The sequence below is a fragment of the Microchirus variegatus genome (assembly GCF_963457635.1).
Source record: "Microchirus variegatus genome assembly, chromosome: 7".
Taxonomy (NCBI): domain Eukaryota; kingdom Metazoa; phylum Chordata; class Actinopteri; order Pleuronectiformes; family Soleidae; genus Microchirus; species Microchirus variegatus.
The window spans coordinates 1,749,813-1,767,500 of record NC_139808.1 but is presented as its reverse complement, the minus strand read 5'-3'; the positions used below and the strand labels follow the sequence as shown (position 1 = coordinate 1,767,500).

The window sequence follows — 17,688 nt, the reverse complement described above, 5'->3', positions numbered from 1 at the left end:
TTTACTTTTGGTCATGCAAAACGTCCTTGAACAAACGGCATCTCGTCTGGCGGCATATTTATATCTAATCTGTTTTTGACAGATAGCCAAATTCACAAGAAGCTAAGTGAACAGTAGTAGTAAGTGCTTTTCAAAGTAAGAGCTGCGTTCAAGGCTATTTATTGGTCAGGAACAGTTGGCAGGCGACCAAGAAGTCGCCGAGTCAACAATAGCCTCAAATACAAAACCCCGTTTCAGATTAAATAAACAAGATAACAATGTGGTGATAAGAGTCTTTCCCCTGCTTGTTCTCTAAAACACATAAACGTATCGCAGCTGGAAAACGTTTGTTTTAATTCGTCGTGGCAAAAGAGTGTAGCGTTCGTACCGTGGATCGAAGTCGGCGATGGTTTTCAGAGACTCTGGGCTTTGCAGGAGTTTGTCCAGAATGTTGACGATGTCCGTGAAGCGAGGCCGCTTGGAGCGATCCTGCAGCCAACACTGGAGCATGAGCTGGTAGATGGTGGACGGACAGTCCATCGGAGCGGGGAGCCTGAAGCCCTCGTTGATGGCCTTCATGACCTGAGGAAGACACCAGGGGGCAGAGTGTGAGGGCAGTGCTTGGATTTAACGTGCACGTACCGTTCATAAGCGTCGGGGTCACCTTTACAGTTTTGTTGGTGTTTTCCATTAAAAGTCGCACTTTTATTCATCAAAAGAGTTGGAAAATGAATAGAAAATATAGTCGAGACATTGACGAGATTAGAAATAATGTTTGTTAGAACCAGCAAAAGTGTTTTCAGCTGTGATAACATCATTGCACAAGGGTTTTCTAAAGCAAACACAATGTACCATTAGAACACTGGAAATGTGCCTCTATACACCTTATTCCATTAAAAACCAGACGTTTGCAGCTAGAATAGTAGTTTTTCACAGTTTTCCTTCAAAAATAAGGACATTTCTAAGTGACCCCAAACTTTTGAACGGTAGTGTATGTTTGTTTATGATTGCAGAGGCAAAAAAAAGAGTTAAAAATATGCTGCATTTGCATGTTGACAGTAAATGTAAAGACGGTGGTGGGAAACGGGCAAGTTTCAATCACCGCCGTCTAACCCCGCAGCGGTAAACACGCGACGACGCTCGATCTACGCTGTCCAAAAACAATCCCTCAACTCGAGCGTAACGGCTGGAAAGAGGTCGCGACGCGCGAAACGCGCACGTAGCCGTACCTCGTGGTTGCTCATGTCCCAGTAGGGCCGCTCTCCGAACGCCATGACCTCCCACATGACGATGCCGAAGCTCCACACGTCGCTGGCCGATGTGAATTTCCTGTACGCGATGGCCTCGGGGGCAGTCCAGCGGATGGGGATTTTACCTCCCTGACAGGGGGGAGACGAACGGACAGAGTTGTGAGTGTGTGGAATGAAAACACAAGGTTGCTGAAAGACCGGCGGACACTTGAGAGTTAAAAAAAAAAAATATCACTAACAAGCCGAGGTTTGGTTTGTACTCGTGTTTCTGTGAAACGAGACTCACCCTGGTGGTGTAGGTGCCCTCGGCGTCGTCCTCCAGCACGCGCGACAGACCAAAATCGGACACTTTGCACTCCAGGTTGCAGTTAACCAGGACATTCCTCGCCGCCAGGTCACGGTGGACGTAGCTCATGTCGGAGAGATATTTCATGCCGGCGGCGATCCCGCGCAGCATTCCTACAAGCTGGTACGAAGGAATCTCGCGGTCGCGGTCCTGAAAGAGAACAAAGAAATTCTCCTTATACCTTAAAACCAAAATATTATACATAGTATCTTGGGCTCACTTAGAAATGTGAAGGAAAAGCACTTTTTTTTTTCAATGAATATAACATTAAATGAATCATAAATACACTCTTTACATTGTTAATGTGGTAAACAACTATTCTAGCTGCAAACATCTTTTAATGTTTTTAATGGAATATGTACATAGGTGTATAGAGGCCCATGTGTTCTAATGGTACATTGTGTTTGCTAATGGTGTTAGAAGGTTATTGGATGATTAGAAAACCCTTGTGCAACGATGTTAGCACAGCTGATAGTTTTGCTGGTTCTTTGACGAAAGGGCAAAACGACTATTTGGAATAAAAATCCTTATTTCTAATCTTGTCAATGTCTTGACTATATTTTCTCTTTCACTCTTTTGATGAATAAAAGTCTTTTTGACTTTTAACGGGAAACACACAAAAAACCTATAGGCGACCCCAAACTTTTGAACAGTAGTATATGTAATATTAGGCTTAAATGTGAAGCATTGAGAACCTACCTTCAGATATGTGTCCAGAGCGCCGTTCTCCATGTATTCAGTCACTATCATGACGTGCTTGTCTGGAAATGAGAGAAAAACTTGTTTAGTGGAAAAGCAAACAATCATTCATACATGTGTGAATCACAACCGTTTGACTCATGTCCTGACTCACATTTTGTGACAACTCCCTCCAGGCGGATGATGTTCGGGTGTGAGAATTGCCCCATGATGCTGGCCTCGCTCAAGAAGTCTTGCCTCTGTTTCTCCGAGTAGCCCAGCTTCAGCGTCTTGATGGCGACGGCCACCTCCCCTCGGCCCGGAGACTTCATCGCGCCACGGAACACTTCCCCGAACTCTCCTGATGATGATGAGCAGCAGATGTACGGTGAGCAGCGGAACGCCAGAAACGCTCAAATCACTTCACAAACTGGAAGGTCAGATGGTCGAATGGTTAAAAACACTTACCGACGCCGATGACCTTTTGCTTGCTGATAGAATTCTGGTCAATTTCCGTGACGAACTTTTGGATGGCGATGTTCGGGTCCTCGTACATGTGAGGGTCGACGTAGGTCTTCAGAGGCTTCAGTTGATCTAAGGAGCAAATAACGGCCGAAATATTAGACTGAATAACCGGTATGCTGGGTAACACTTTAGATTACCATTAACTAGGTGCTTGCTAGCATATATAAGTAGCATACGAGCCCTTTATTAGTAATCATTAAGCACGTATTACTCTACATAACCTTATTCTACCTCTATTACTACATGAATTAAGATTATTCCTACATAAGGTGTTAATACATGCTTGATATTTACTAATAAAGGGCTACTACGCGACTTATATGCATGCTATGCTATGCTACTATGCTACTGTAAGCACCTAGTTAATGTTAAATATGAATGTTGTTTTCTTACCTGTTGAAAAGTAGGGATCCTCCGGTCCTCTCCTGATGTGCAAGCTCAGTCTCCTGAGAGGAAAACAAGACGATCACTAAACAGGATGCAGACTGGATTTTTTCGTAATTGCACGTTCGTCGCGGCTAAAAAAAAAAAACCAGAGGCTGTGTTCAATAACAGCGGATGGTTATTACTCATAAACCCCTCAAAGATGTCAGCCCTGTGTTACGGGTAATTAACTCCAGCCTGTGGGCGTGTAATGACACGGTCTGCAGGTTCGCAGATAACATTTATCCGAAATGACACGGTCGTCCCGACGTGGATATGGAAAGAGTCCGTTCACCCACCGTTTGCGGAACAGCAGGACGGCCACCGCAACAAGCAGGATGATGGCGACTCCGACGACAGCTGCCATCACCACGGTGGATTTGCTCTGGATCTGAGACTCGGCTGCAAAAAACCACAGAAGAAGGAAACTACGTCAGCATCACTGAGGCTAACGGCAGCTAACAGCAGTTAGCATTTGGAAAAGCCATCATTATTGCCGTCATATATGAAATGCATCAACTGGACACGTAAATCCTCTGAGGCTGGAAGTTTGTGTAGAACTCTGTGCTGCACTCTGTGCTGCACTGTGCAGACTTCGCAGACTTCCGCTCTTCCGGATACTATTGCCCTCGCCTGCATTCTCGTGTTCTTTAGGGACAAAGTGGAGCTCCACGAGACAACAAATCCAAGAATTTGCACATTGTGAGGTCACAATGAGTGCGGAAGTCAACATTGCGTGTTTTATCTCCTGTACTTTGACTGAGGAGGACCACGTAAACATGACAGAGTCTATTAACTATTAAATAGATGATTTTACAGAGGGACGTTAGATCTTCTGCATACCTAGTGGTGAAGTGTGGAACTCGTACTCCACGCTGTAGCTGCCTGGGTTGCCTTCAGGACTCAGCGCCTGAACCCTGAACAGATACGTGGTGTTTGGCGTGAGGTCGTTGATCTGCACCGAGCTTTTCTCCAAAATCAGGACCGTGAAGGTGGTCACGTCGCGCTCGCCGTCGCCGTCCTGCGAGGAGGGAAAACAGACAAGCATTGTGGATTAGCACGGGCTTATGCGCCCAAAGAGCAGACATGTCTTCTTAAAAGTCGAGTTGCGAAAACAAAAGGAGCGCAAAGGTTCCAATCCGTCTTACTTTTCTGCGGTACATGAGCTCGTAGCGGTGATTGATGTGGGCTGGAGGCCTGCGAGACAGAGACCAGGACAGAGACAGACTGGTGGGGCTGCGATCGTCCAGATGGATCAACGTCACCTTGGGGGGATCTGAACAGTCGGCGAGAGCAAACATAACGGTTAGTGACTAATCACTGTCTTTGGGAAATGAAAGCCTTTGGGATTCAGCGGGTCAGACTCGGATTCCTCAAAACATCCAGTAACTTCCAGCTTCATGGACAGATGTGAGACAATTGTTAAACAGTCAATGATAAACACTCTTTATGGGATTCCTGTTCCTCACATTGTGGTATAACACTCTATAGAGTTCTGTATCTGACTTATTGACAACAAATAATACATGAAATATTTTAAATTTTAATTTAATAATAATAAGCATTGGCTACCACTACTTTTCAATGTATATGTAAAACGCTTTAACACTGAGCGTATCGCAGACGACACGTTTACCGTAATCACACAATAGTTTGTTAAAATGACTTGCATTTTTTTAGTTAGCATGTCAAAGCTAACGGGGTTATTACAGTAAAGCGCATGTACATAGTTTCCAGTTTTTGGACATTGAGACAAAGACTCAACCAAATGTTACTTTAAATATGTTTTATAATTTTCAAATTTACATTTTTTTCTTCATTTTAAAGGTGCATTATGTAATAAATGATAAAATCCTCCTAATATGTCACAGAGACTCAGGAATAATGTTCATGTAACAAACTGAACTCACCAACAACAACAGTACAGGCAAAATATTAGCATTAAAAATAAATATTTTGCAGACTGCAAATCATGTTTATGTTTTGAAATCATGTTTTGGCGTCACGTGGCGCCACCTACCGCCGTCTACCAATCATTGCAGTCGGTAGAGTCTCAGCTGCCGAGCAACCACGGGTTGCCAGTTACGTCAAAAGACCTCTGTATTTTGAATTTGAATGTAGTGACCGTTTTTGGCCACATTCTTACATATGGCACCTTTAAATTGTTAACACACTACTTAAACATGCAGTTAATTTGTAAATAACTGCATGATATTGAGAGTTATTCTGGAAAAATGAGCAAAAGCACTTATTGTTGAGCCTTTTATGGTTAAAATAAGCACACACAAAAAAGTCCAGACAGACATTTTGAGGCTTAGGTGTGAGAGAGTTAAATTAGAAAACTTTTGTCCTGCACAAATTCATGCTGAACACAGTAGTCACACACCCCAGCTGACCACAATCTATAAGTCACACTTCAATCACAGTCATTCTCACACCAAGGTGGTCCACTTAAATAACACTCACTCCATTGCTGCACCAATGCTGCCTCACACTGCTGCTGCTGCCGCCAAAGGCGAAGCTTTGCTGCCTCCACCCCGGGGCTCAAAAGTTTAAAATACTCATTCAACGTCTTGCTTGGGCTCGCTCCTGTAAGGGAGTTTCCTGCGTTTTTGGCTTAACATGCTGCTTGGCCAATCCAGGGAGCAGTATTTGCCTCTTTTGTTGCAATAATAATAATAATAATAATGAGAGCGCTCCTGACTGAGAAAGAAAAAAAGCCTCACCTGTATAATCCAGAGCGGTGGTGATGGCCGCCGTGCGTCTCTCGGCGCTGTACTGCGACACGCCGCTGTGAGCCTCCACGGTGAACGTGTAGTTCAGGTGAGAGTCCAGGTCGCTCACGACGACCGTCGCCTCCTGCAGGTCCGCGGGGCCGGGCTCGAAGCGAATCTTCTCGCCACAGGGGACGCACGTGGCTCCGCCGCCGCCGCCGCCGCCGCCACCGCCGCCGCCGCAGTGCTCGCAAACCACGCTGTAGGTGAGGTCACGGCGGCCCCCGGTCACCAGCGGCGGCCTCCAGAACAGCTGCAGCCTGCCGTCTCCTGACAGGGTGGCGGAGGTCAGCTCTCGAGGGGCACCGGGTGGAGCTTTGGAGGAGGGAAGTGGATGATGGGACAGTTAGATTTTTAGTTCCTCCAGACTGGAGAGTGAAAGTTGACCTTTCCAGTGATCAGTCGGTGATAAGTGATAAGCGAGGTCGTTACCAGAGCAGGGAGATGTCGGCGGGTCCGAAGGCGAGCGGAAGAAACCCTCCTTGCACTGACATTCAGAGGCGGCGGCTGCGGACGGCTCGGTGTTGTCGGGGCAAAGCTGACACAACTCGCTGGATATGGATGGTTTGAAGTAGCCAGGCTTACATGCTGTGTGTGTGTGAGGGGGGGAAAAGAAGGTGTTTGTTAGTTTAAAGGTTCATTATGTAATAAATCTAAAGCAACTGGCCATAAAATCCTCCTAATATGTCACAGAGACTCAGGAATAATGTTCATATAACAAACTGAACTCACCAACAACAACAGTACAGACAAAATATTTGCATAAAAAAAAAAAAATATTTTGCAGACTGCAAATCATGTTTTGGCATGTGGCGCCACCTACCGCCGTCTACCAATCATTGCAGTCAGTAGAGTCTGAGCTGGCGAGCAACCACGGGTTGCCAGCTATGACAGAAAACAAACCTAAAAGACCTCGGTATTTTGAATTTGAATGTAGTAACCGTTTTTTGGCCACATTCTTACATATGGCACCTTTAAGCATGACATACACTGGCACTTCGCTTATTTTTGAAGGAAACACACTTTTTTTCAATGAATATAACATTAAATGAATCAGAAATACACTGGTTAATGACTATTCCAGCTGCAAATGTCTGGTTTTAATGGAATATGTACATAGGTGTAAAGTGTTTGCTAATGGTGTTAGAAGGTTATTGGATGATTAGAACACCCTTGAAAACCCTTGTGCAATGATCTGAAAACAGTTTTGCTGGTTCTTTGACGAAAGGGCAAAATTACTATTTGGAATAAAAATCCTTCATTCTAATCTTGTCAAAGTCTTGACAATATTTTCTATTCATTTTGCAACTCTTTTGATGAATAAAAGTGTGACTTTTAATGGAAAAACGCACACAAATTGTAAAGGTGACCTCAACACTTTTGAACACTATAGTGCAGATATGTGGATAACTGTGGAACGTACAAACACAGGAAGGAACGAGCGATCGAAATGCAAACAATGAAGCCGTCTCTGTAATGCCAGCCCTTTACACCCAACAGGAAGCTTTTGTTGTGACTAACCTATAATCACAGAGTCTTTGTATCCAGAGGAATGAAAAGGGATTTCCCTGACGATCTGCCTGCACTTGCCTCTTCTCTTCTCTTCTCTTTTTTTTCTTCTCTTTTTGCTCCGAGGCCTAATCTCAGGTCACATTGCGAGTGTCAGCCGGATGAACGCCGCGCATTCAATCCCGTCAGGTGATCCGATTCCCCCCGGTGAACTCACTCTCGGCTCATATTCTCCTGTCAGATAATATTTGTGTTTTTGTGCCAAAAAGGAAATGGCAAACTCTGTGCCGTTGAGTTGTTTCAGTGTGTCAGATAAACAGCCTTCCAGGGCAGGAGAGGTTAATGAATGTGCAGAAACCAGGATGCAGCAAGAGATGCTGCAAGTCGCTATGAGACTGACGCTTCCTCCCGTTCTCCCTTCCTTCCTTCCTTCCTTTCTCTAACCCCCGGACACCAGTTGCAAATTGCAGAATGGAAGGTTGAATAAAAAGCTGCTGGGAAACATGTAGGATTGTCTGTTTGTTTCTGAGAGTTTTTTTTTCTTTAAAAAGACTAAAAGATCCTATGAATGAACGATGTTCTGCTTTCATTTTGTCGTCTCCCTAGGGGAGCGGCCTTTCATGTGGCTCCCGCGTTGGTGGCCGCGAGAAAAAAGGGTCGAGCGAACCCTGGAATCGAAGACGTGGTCGCGTTACTTCGCCACCAAGGCAGAAGGACCTTTGCACTCTGCTCCTCCACCGCAGCAGCAGCAGCAGGTTTGAGTTTGAGTAGGAGGGGATGGCAATGAATAGATGGATGGGGGATGGGGGGGGGGGGGGGGTAAAGGTCTGGAACACCAACAGAAGTTCTCTCGGGGGAGTCACTCGGCGACAGTGTGTGTGTGTGTGTGTGTGGGGGTGTAGCCGAGATCTTTTCGCATAAGAAAAGGGGGCCAGCCCATTTTCATCTTGAGCCGCAGCAGCAGGACCTCTGTCACGTAGCTTAAAGGAACTCCGGCCCCTATTCATCTATTGTCTTTTGGATTGGACAGAGCGGTGCCATAAATATGTTGCATCGCTCATTATACTGCTCACACACGGCAGCAGGTGTGCCACGAAAACAAATACAGCCTCAAAGCTATTTTTAAAATAATATATATATATGTGTATTATACCTGTTTGAAGTAATCAAATCTTTAAATGTTGACGATTGTCCCGCACGCGTGAAAAGGACTCGTGATCCGCACCGGTGCATCTGTTAATTGAATCCGCTTTTTGCTCTTTGTGTCGGCTCATTGTTCTAATGAGTGGGAACACGGATTAGGGAGCTCGTTGCGTGTGTTAACAACCGGATGAAAGAGCAAAAAGGAGGTGGGGGGGGGGGGCAAAGCGGTTAAAGGGCCATGTCATTGGCTAACAGCTGTCCCGTCGCTCGGCTAATCCTCTTGACTGAATTACACTCCACACCTAACTAAGCAGCCATGAAAGTAACCACCCCTCATGCGCCAACTGTCGACTCACTCCCCACCCTCTCCGACTCCGTCCGAGTCCGAGGACAACCTGCTTATTTGTGTCAGTCAGCATTCCTTCTCATCTCGCTTCACTTCCTGTTCCCACAACAGTTGGTTGCTCTCGTGTGGAATCTGCGAGCCCTCTGAGGACTTCACTTTCTTCTACGCGTATCATAAAACACACACACACTGGCCTTCGCTGGAGAAGCTTCTCTTACTTTTGTAATAAAACACACTTCCTGCGTCCTAATAATGAGGTCGTTCCCCCCCCCCCCCCCTTCCCCCCCACAGAGTTTGGAAATCACAGTTTATCAGTTCCCATCTTCTTCTGAAGAGTCGCCTCCCAACTTCCATTTCAGGTGCTGAGGTCATGAGCTTAAAAGTCTGAAACATTCCTTTCCCTTGACTTCCTCACTCAGAAACACAGTAATTATCTATTTAAAGGTACGGTATGTAGGCTGTGGAGAAAAGGTGAACAATACTCCCAAAAAAAAAAATCAGGAAAATCAAATGTCTTGTCCTATCTAGAGCTGCAACAAATTATTCTTTTCGTAATGGTTTTCGTTTGGTCCATAAAATGTTAAAAATATTTGAGTTCTGATTTTATTCTCATAATTCTGACTTTATTCTGACTTTATTCTCATAATTCCGACTTCAAAACTCATAATTCTGAGTTCTAAAGTCACTTTATTCTGAGAATTCTGACTTTGAACTCAGAATTCCGACTATTCTGAGAATTCTGACTTTAAAACTCATAATTCAGATTTTTTTTTTGAATTCTGAGTTCTAAAGTCACTTTATTCTGAGAATTCCGACTTTAAAATCAGAATTCCGACTTTATTCTGAGAAATCCGACTTTAAAACTCATAATTCAGATTTTTTTTTAAAATTCTGAGTTCTAAAGTCACTTTATTCTGAGAATTCCGACTTTAAACTCAGAATTCCGACTTTATTCTGAGAATTCCGACTTCAAAACTCGGAATTCCGACTTTAAAACTCAGAACTCAGAAAAACGTTGATCAGTGTTCGATTGACTGGAACCAAAAACCAGGAAATTCCTAACATTTAAAAAAAAAAGGTAAGACGTATTTAAATCAATGAAGAAAATAGCTGCTGAACGACGTCAGTCATAATTCCTGTAATCTTCTCATCCACAGCAACAAATTCCAAGAGGCCAAACTCAGCCAGTCAAGGTGACTCGGACCATCGCGGAGTCATAAACCGCAGCCTGACTCACAGACCTCTGAGAGGTGTGCCCGGGCCTCTTCCCTGTAATCTGTGGTTTCTGTCGCCCCGGCAACGGACACGAAAACAAATACTTGGTAGGTGGAAGACAGCGCTCAGGTAGTCATTCTGTCACATTCACACGGCCCTTCCTCTCTACTCAATCAGTGATAAAGGTTGACGCGAGGGCGAAAGAATTCCTTTCAGAAACCCCCCTCGGCAAACTCACTGTGCTCCTTCCTTCCTCCCTCCTTCCTCTTCTCTCTGTACCCTCTCCTCCTCCTCCTCCTCCTCCTCCTCCTCCTCCTCCCACGTTTCCTCCAGACAGTCAAACACACACCACACCCCAGAATGCCAACACGTTGCCAACAACGCAAACAGTAGGAGAACATACAGTAAAGAACACAGCCTTCCGCTGTATATTATACGTCTATTTTGTTTTGTTTAGTTTTGTAAAATTGACCTTCAGTGAGTTTTCACAGGCTTTTCTTCAGGAATCTACATACCGCGCATTTTTGGCATATTTCACCCAATTCAAGGTGTCACTCACTCCTGTGAGAGGATGGAAGCGCTAAAGATCGACCTCGGTCTCGTGAATTCCCGACAATGATGCAAACAGCTGTCCATAGTACGGAAGAGAATTAGGACCACACAGGAAAAAAATATTTGAGTTCTGACTTTATTCTCAGAATTCTGACTCTAAACTCAGAATTCTGACTTTATTTTTAGAATTCTGAGTTCTAAAGTCACTTTATTCGCAGAATTCTGACTTTAAACTCAGAATTTCTGACTTTAAACTCAGAATTCTGACTTTATTCTGAGAATACTGACTTTAAAACTCAGAATTCTGACTTTGTTTTTAGAATTCTGAGTTCTAAAGTCACTTTATTCTCAGAATTCCAACTTTAAACTCAGAATTACAACTTTATTCTGAGAATTCCGACTTTAAAACTCAGAATTCCAACTTTATAACTCAGTATTCCAACTTTAAACTCAGAATGTCTGACTTTAAAACTCAGAATATTGACTTTATTCTGAGAATTTCGACTTTGAATTCACAATTCTGAGAAAAAAGTCGGAATTTTGAGTTTAAAACTCATAATCCTGACATTGTTTTTAGAATTCTGAGTTCTTAAGTCACTTTAAACTCAGAATTTGAATATTTTTTTTCCTGTGTGGCCTTAATCCTCTTCCGTACCGTCAAATAAAATCTAATTTATTGAGTACAGTTAGCGTAAACTTCAACACTGGAAGCCTCCGATGAGAAAAATGTCGTATTTTGTATCTTCAACTTTTGTGTACAGACAATCGTGTGTGTGTTCAAATTCTTGCGCGTATGAACATCGCTGACATCTGTTTCCTTCAGCGTTGCAGCACGAACACAGACCAGAGTCAAAGTCCAGGTTTGGGACACGACACACTGTACATTATCATGTCTAATTATCGGTCTGTCCATAAAAACCCCCGTGTGTCTTCAGCCCAGCCCTAATTCCTGAGTCCTGACAAAAAAGGCAGCCGGAAAGAATGTGCGTTTGGCAAACGGGTGAAGAGATGATGAGGCTCTGGTGTTTGTGATATCCCATATCACACATGAAGCAATAGAGTTTGTGGTTACAGCTCTAAATCAAAAACAAAACAAACAGGTTTAGACACCTTGGCCATTCCTTCCCTTTTGTTCCCATGCTCAGTCCTGCTCTACCTGACCCGTTTCAAAACAGATAAGGAGTGTTTTTTTTTGTCTTTGCCTCCCAAACAAAACCCAAACACAATTAACATTCCGACGCATTCGCTTCTCACGCGGCGGTTGAGAGCCGCGTAGCGCACGCGGCGACACAAACACCGTCTCGGTTGAGCGAGTGAGTGAGTGAGTGGCATATTTCTGGCAGCGCTTACCTTGGCAGGAGTCTCCGGTGGTTTCGTAGCCTGAGAGACACTGGCACTGGCCCACGGGAACCACCCATTCCCCCTCGGCCGTGCAGTAGATGCGCGGGGTGGCCTGGCTGACGGCGTTCTCCACGCAGGCGCCCTCCACCTCCCTGACGGCGTCCGCCACCGTCTCCGGGAAGGCCGCCAAGCTCTGCACGGTGGACGGGCACGTCTTGTAGTAAACGCGCACCGACAGCAGCGCCACGCAGGCGCCCATGTCCTGGAAGGCCAGGTAGAAGCCCTTCTTGGACAGGGGCCCCACCGTCCTCGTCTCCACGTTGACCTTTGGCGCGCGGCCCCGCGTGACCTCGTCCGGCGCGATGGTGGCCACTTTGCGGAACTGCCCCTTGCGGAAGTTGGTGCCCACGTCGTCGTCGGCCTCCAGGATGAAGAGGTTGAAGGTCTCCTTGCAGGCGACGGAGGCGCCGTCGAACGTGTTGCAGTCGCGCACGACGAACTTGAGCTCGACGGAGACGCGCGACGACCCCGGGTGGCGCTGGATGAACGTGGTGCGCAACCAGTTGTCCTGCTCCGTCGAATCTATGCTGCAGACGGTGTACGTATAGAAGAGCGAGCCGTTCACCACCGTCTGCACGATCTCCCACTGTAGCGGAGAAGAAGAAAAAGAGAGGTTTCAGGGGGTGGAGGGGGGGGGGGCATAAGTCACTGTGAACACAACGGCAATAATGAAAGGAGAAAAGGCGTTTTTTAAATGAAATAAGTACAGGCTTCAGACGCCTTTGTTCTTTCCCAAGAACCAGTTTCATTGATGAGACGCCGCGTCTTTCATGCTGAGCAAGAAGCTCATAAAGCGCAGAAGAGAAGTCAGCCACAGCTTTTCTTTTTTTTTCTTCTTTCCTTTTCCAACAACATATTAAGATTACCGGCCCGGACATGTGCTGCTGCTGCTGCTGCTGCTGCTGCTGCTTCTTCTGCTGCTGCTGCTGCTGCGATCACGACGTGTGTGGTTTTCCACTGACACACCGTGGTGCATGTGTGAGTAAGTAAACGCATGTAAACCCCGACAAAATGCTACTTTAAAATACCAGCTAACCTTTATTTTTTTATGACAGTTGAATGAACTTTTTTCCACTGCGGAGGCATCTGAGTCGAATTAGCAGCAATTAAGGCATTTTATAAGAGGGAAGTAATGGGAAAGTAGAAAGATTAAAAGGCGCAATTTAACATTAAAACTCCAACACCTCACGTGTTAGTAGTAGCAATGCATTTCAGGGACTAAATCAATTCAGAGTTTTACAGTCAGAAATTCTGAGTTTTAAAGTCAGAATTATGCGAATAGAGTCAGAATTATGAGACTTAAGTCAGAATTCCGAGTTAAAAGGTTAGAATTCAGAGTCTGATGTCAGAATTCTGCGAATAAAGTCAGAAATTCTGAGTTTAAAGTATGTCAGAATTCAGAGTTTAAAGGTAAGAATTCAGTCTGAAGTCAGAATTCTGCGAATAAAGTCAGAAATTCTGAGTTTTAAAGTCAGAATTATGCGAATAGAGTCAGAATTATGAGACCTCAATCAGAAATTCTGAGTTTAAAGTATGTCAGAATTCAGAGTTTAAAAGTCAGAATTTGAAGTAAATCAGAATTATGCGAATAAAGTCAGATTTCGGAGAGCAAAGTCAGAATTCAGAGAATAATGTCAGAAATTCTGAGATTAAAGTCAGAATTCAGAGTTTAAAGTAAATCAGAATTATGTGAATAAAGTCAGAATTCTGAGTTTAAAGTCAGAATTGTGAGTACAAATGTAATTGGGTTAGCACGTCATACATTTTGGCCAAAACGCGTATAATTCCTTTCAAATTCCGTATATCTCTGTTCTCTACTGCATCGTTGCAACTAATCGTCCAGAGAAGGAATTAACAAAGTGTGAGAAAAGCCGGAATCTGAACAAAAGCCCAGCTTGAAAGACAACGGGAAATCCCATCGTCCTCAGATCTCCAAGAAAATGTTGCACAAGAAATGTGGCGTCGGTGGAAGTGGCCATGTCCTGTTCCTTTTTTTAGACGGAAAGCCACTGAACTATAGATAGAGGGACGGTTCTCCGCATAGGAACCGTTCTCCCTTTTCCTTTCAACTCCGCCATGTTCGTCTCCAAAGTTCAGAGAGGAAACCGTCTTAAAAAGTTTTTGTTTTATGGCTCGGGCGCTGGAATGACAACGACGATTGTGTAAAAGAAAAAAATGGCGCCGTAAATTCAGATGGTTCTGGTTGATCCGTGACACTTTAACGACATTCATAACTTCTTTATGAAAGGGTAGCGTTAACATGAGACTGACTGAGTTCTGCCAAACCTCATCGAGCTGCCACTCATTCCATCACTACACCAGAGAGGGCTTTTTTTTTTTTTTTAAAGTTCAACCCAATGAGCGGAAACGCTCTGTTATTGTCACCAAATGTGCATTTTAGAACATTCTCGTGTGCTGACATTCAGCCGTTTGTCTGCAGAGAAGGTTACAGCTCGGGACGTCTTGAACCTGACGTCTTAAAAATGTCCGTTGAGGTATAAATACTCACGCCGTTCTCGTATGGCAACGTCAACCAGCCCAGCTCTGATCCTGAAGCTCTCATATCCAGCAGCACTTCTGCAGAACACAAACACAACATATTAAGATATGTCACCACACATTATCATCACGGCTGTAATACAGTCAGAATTCAGAGAATAAAGTCAGAATTCAAAGTTTAAAGTCAGAATTCTGAGAACAAGTCTGAAATTATGAGTTTTAAAGTCAGAATTATGTGAATAGAGTCAGAATTCAGAGTTTTAAAGTCAGAATTCTGAGAATAAGTCAGAATTCTGAGAATAAAGTCAGAATTCTGAGAATAAAGTCAGAATTCTGAGAATAAAGTCAGAATTCTGAGTTTTAAAGTCAGAATTCTGAGTTTTAAAGTCAGAATTCTGAGTTTAAAGTCAGAATTCTGAGTTTAAAGTCAGAATTCTGAGAAGAAGTCTGAAATTCTTAGTTTTAAAGTCAGAATTATGCGAATAGAGTCAGAATTATGAGAATAAAGTCAGACTTCTGAGTTTTAAAATCAGAATTCTGAGAATAAAGTAAGAATTCTGAGTTTTAAAGTCAGAATTCTCAGTTTTAAAGTCAGAATTCTGAGTTTAAAGTCAGAATTCTGAGAATAAGTCTGAAATTCTTAGTTTTAAAGTCAGAATTATGCGAATAGAGTCAGAATTATGAGCATAAAGTCAGAATTCTGAGTTTAAAATCAGATTTCTGAGAATAGACCCAGAATTCTGAGTTTCAAAGTCAGAATTTCTGAGTTTCAAAGTCAGAATTCTCACTACACACTACACAATTCTCACTACACATTATCATCACTGCTGTAATACACTCATCGGCGTAGCTAAAATCATTAGATGTAGAAGTATTATGTTGATTCCGTTGCCTTGATCTCAAGGGGGGCCCCCCTGAGTGTTTTATTGGGGGGGGGGGGGGGCACGGGGCACATGCCATGCTTTCACAGTATAATGGAGCATGTCGCTGAGATTCAGCACTTCAATGAGCGTGTCCTCCAGGTCGAGCACACACAGTGTATGAGAAAGGCGTGGGCACAATTTAATCGCCGTGACAAGAGAAAAACATGAATCTGTACCACGAGAAGAAAAAAGAAAGAAGTCGGGACACGTTCAGACGTCCAACAGGTGTTTTCTGATGTGATGAGTCAACCACAGGCCGAGAGACGGGGGATTAAATCAAGTTAAAAGGAGACGGAGAGAATGTCTGATTTTTTTTTTTTTTTGGTTTTTGTTTTGTTTTGGCTTATAATCGTTTTATTAACGAAGTGATCCGACTTCTCTGTCGCAATCCACTCCACTTTAGTACTGCGCTGTTCAGGAAGGCATTTTGGAATCACACGCACACACACACACACACACACACACACACACACACACACACACACACACACACACACACACACACACACACACACACACACACACACAAACAAGTGCATTTAAATAGTTGTGTTACGATTGTTGAGTGGAATGTTATTGCCTGTAATTGAAGACCTCCACTTTTAGTGTCTGCGAGTTAAGAAAGAAAGAAAGAAAGAAAAGTTCTTCATCTTTACTTTCAAACTTGGAATGGTTATTATTTATTTCTATTGTGTTATTTTGCTGCCCGTATATACACTGTAAAAAAAAGAAAAAAAAAAGAGAAAACTCAACATTTCAAGGCAATTTGATGCTATCAATTTTTGAGTTTACAGCCCAACAAAAGATTTTGCGTTAAATCAACTAATATTATTTTGTTAGATACTATTTGGGTTAACCCTAACGCTATTTTGCTAACCCTAACCCTAGGGTTGTACCAACTCAAAATTCTCTTTTCTAACCAATCTTGTTCAGATAATGTAAAGAATTTATAAAAAAAGAAAAATAATTTAATTTTGACTTGGCACAACTCTAACTTAAGTTTGTCTAACAAAATAATATTAGTTGATCCAACTTTTTTAATAACTTGGGCTGTAAACTCAAAAATTAATTGCAGCAAGTTGCCTTGAAATGTTTGAGTTTTCTTTTTTTTTACAGTGTACATATTTGTTTATGTTGGAATAAACAAATAAAACTTAACGATTAGTTTTGTAGTTGTGTCTTTTTAATTGTAAAATTAAGTACAATTAAGTTTAACATAATTTAAGTTTCACATCGAGTTTCGCTACTAACAACAACACACTTTCTACATTTTTATTACAATTTCTTCTCAGAATTCTGACTTTAAATGAACCAAACAACAGGTTTGTGCACTTTAGGACTTTCTCAAACACACACACAAAGAGCCAGAATGTCATGAGCAGTAAAAGTAAAAGCAGGACTATCAGATTCCAGCTTCCTGACTCATGAGGTGCGGTGAACTTCTTCTACAAGCGTCTCCTCTCACTGCGAAGTTTAAAAATAAAGACAGAAAAAGAAAAGTCTACTCACGCTCTTTGGACTGGAGGCTGAAAAACACTTGGTTGATGAATAAGAAGAGGCTGATGGAGCTGAGCCGACGCGGCTCCATGTTTTCCCACAGTTGTCTCGAAGGCGGAGGTTTAATGTCCCACAGCTCCCTCCGTCTCACGCGCTCCTCCTTTACTCTCGCGCCGCACTTCGCCGAATACTTCGCTCTACCGGCTGAGTGAGCACGAGCCCATTCAAGAAACAGGTGGCGTCATCGCTCCGCCCCCTCCGCCCTTTGGAATGGGGAAGTTGGCCAAATATGGCAACCGCAGGGGGGCGGGGCTTAGAGCTGCCCGACCGCACCTGTTTCATTGAGAAGGAAGTTTCCTCCATAAATCATTTCTTTAGTGCGTTTAATTAGAAGTAAATACACCGGCGGTAAACGTTTGTAAAACAATACTTAGCGTTTTTAATTAAGTTATAAATTTAATATATATATTTAATAAAAAGAGGTTTTACTGAAGATTTATTCATCAAGAAATACATTAAACAATAATAAATTAGATCATAAAGTGCACAGCTCTGCACCTTATGTAAATCATAATGCAGTTATTTTATATTTTTATCTGGTTCTGTTTATATTTTTTATTTTTTACAA

At 43.3% G+C, this 17,688-nt stretch overlaps 1 protein-coding gene across 1 annotated transcript in view; it reads right to left on the bottom strand.

The window, feature by feature from the left end:
• Positions 1-17,151, bottom strand: part of LOC310929125 (ephrin type-A receptor 2-like) — a gene marked incomplete at its 5' end in the record, with an annotated part of 18,808 nt that extends 1,657 nt beyond the window's left edge. Inside the window, 15 exons of the mRNA XM_083891837.1 lie at positions 368-561; positions 1,209-1,358; positions 1,516-1,725; positions 2,275-2,336; positions 2,429-2,614; positions 2,722-2,847; positions 3,172-3,224; positions 3,501-3,603; positions 4,045-4,222; positions 4,350-4,477; positions 5,928-6,290; positions 6,408-6,563; positions 12,091-12,727; positions 14,651-14,718; positions 17,073-17,151. Coding sequence (XP_083747963.1) covers positions 368-561; positions 1,209-1,358; positions 1,516-1,725; positions 2,275-2,336; positions 2,429-2,614; positions 2,722-2,847; positions 3,172-3,224; positions 3,501-3,603; positions 4,045-4,222; positions 4,350-4,477; positions 5,928-6,290; positions 6,408-6,563; positions 12,091-12,727; positions 14,651-14,718; positions 17,073-17,151 — 2,693 coding nt within the window. The remainder of the gene's footprint in view (positions 1-367; positions 562-1,208; positions 1,359-1,515; positions 1,726-2,274; positions 2,337-2,428; positions 2,615-2,721; positions 2,848-3,171; positions 3,225-3,500; positions 3,604-4,044; positions 4,223-4,349; positions 4,478-5,927; positions 6,291-6,407; positions 6,564-12,090; positions 12,728-14,650; positions 14,719-17,072) is intronic.
• Between the last annotated feature and the right edge of the window lie 537 nt (positions 17,152-17,688).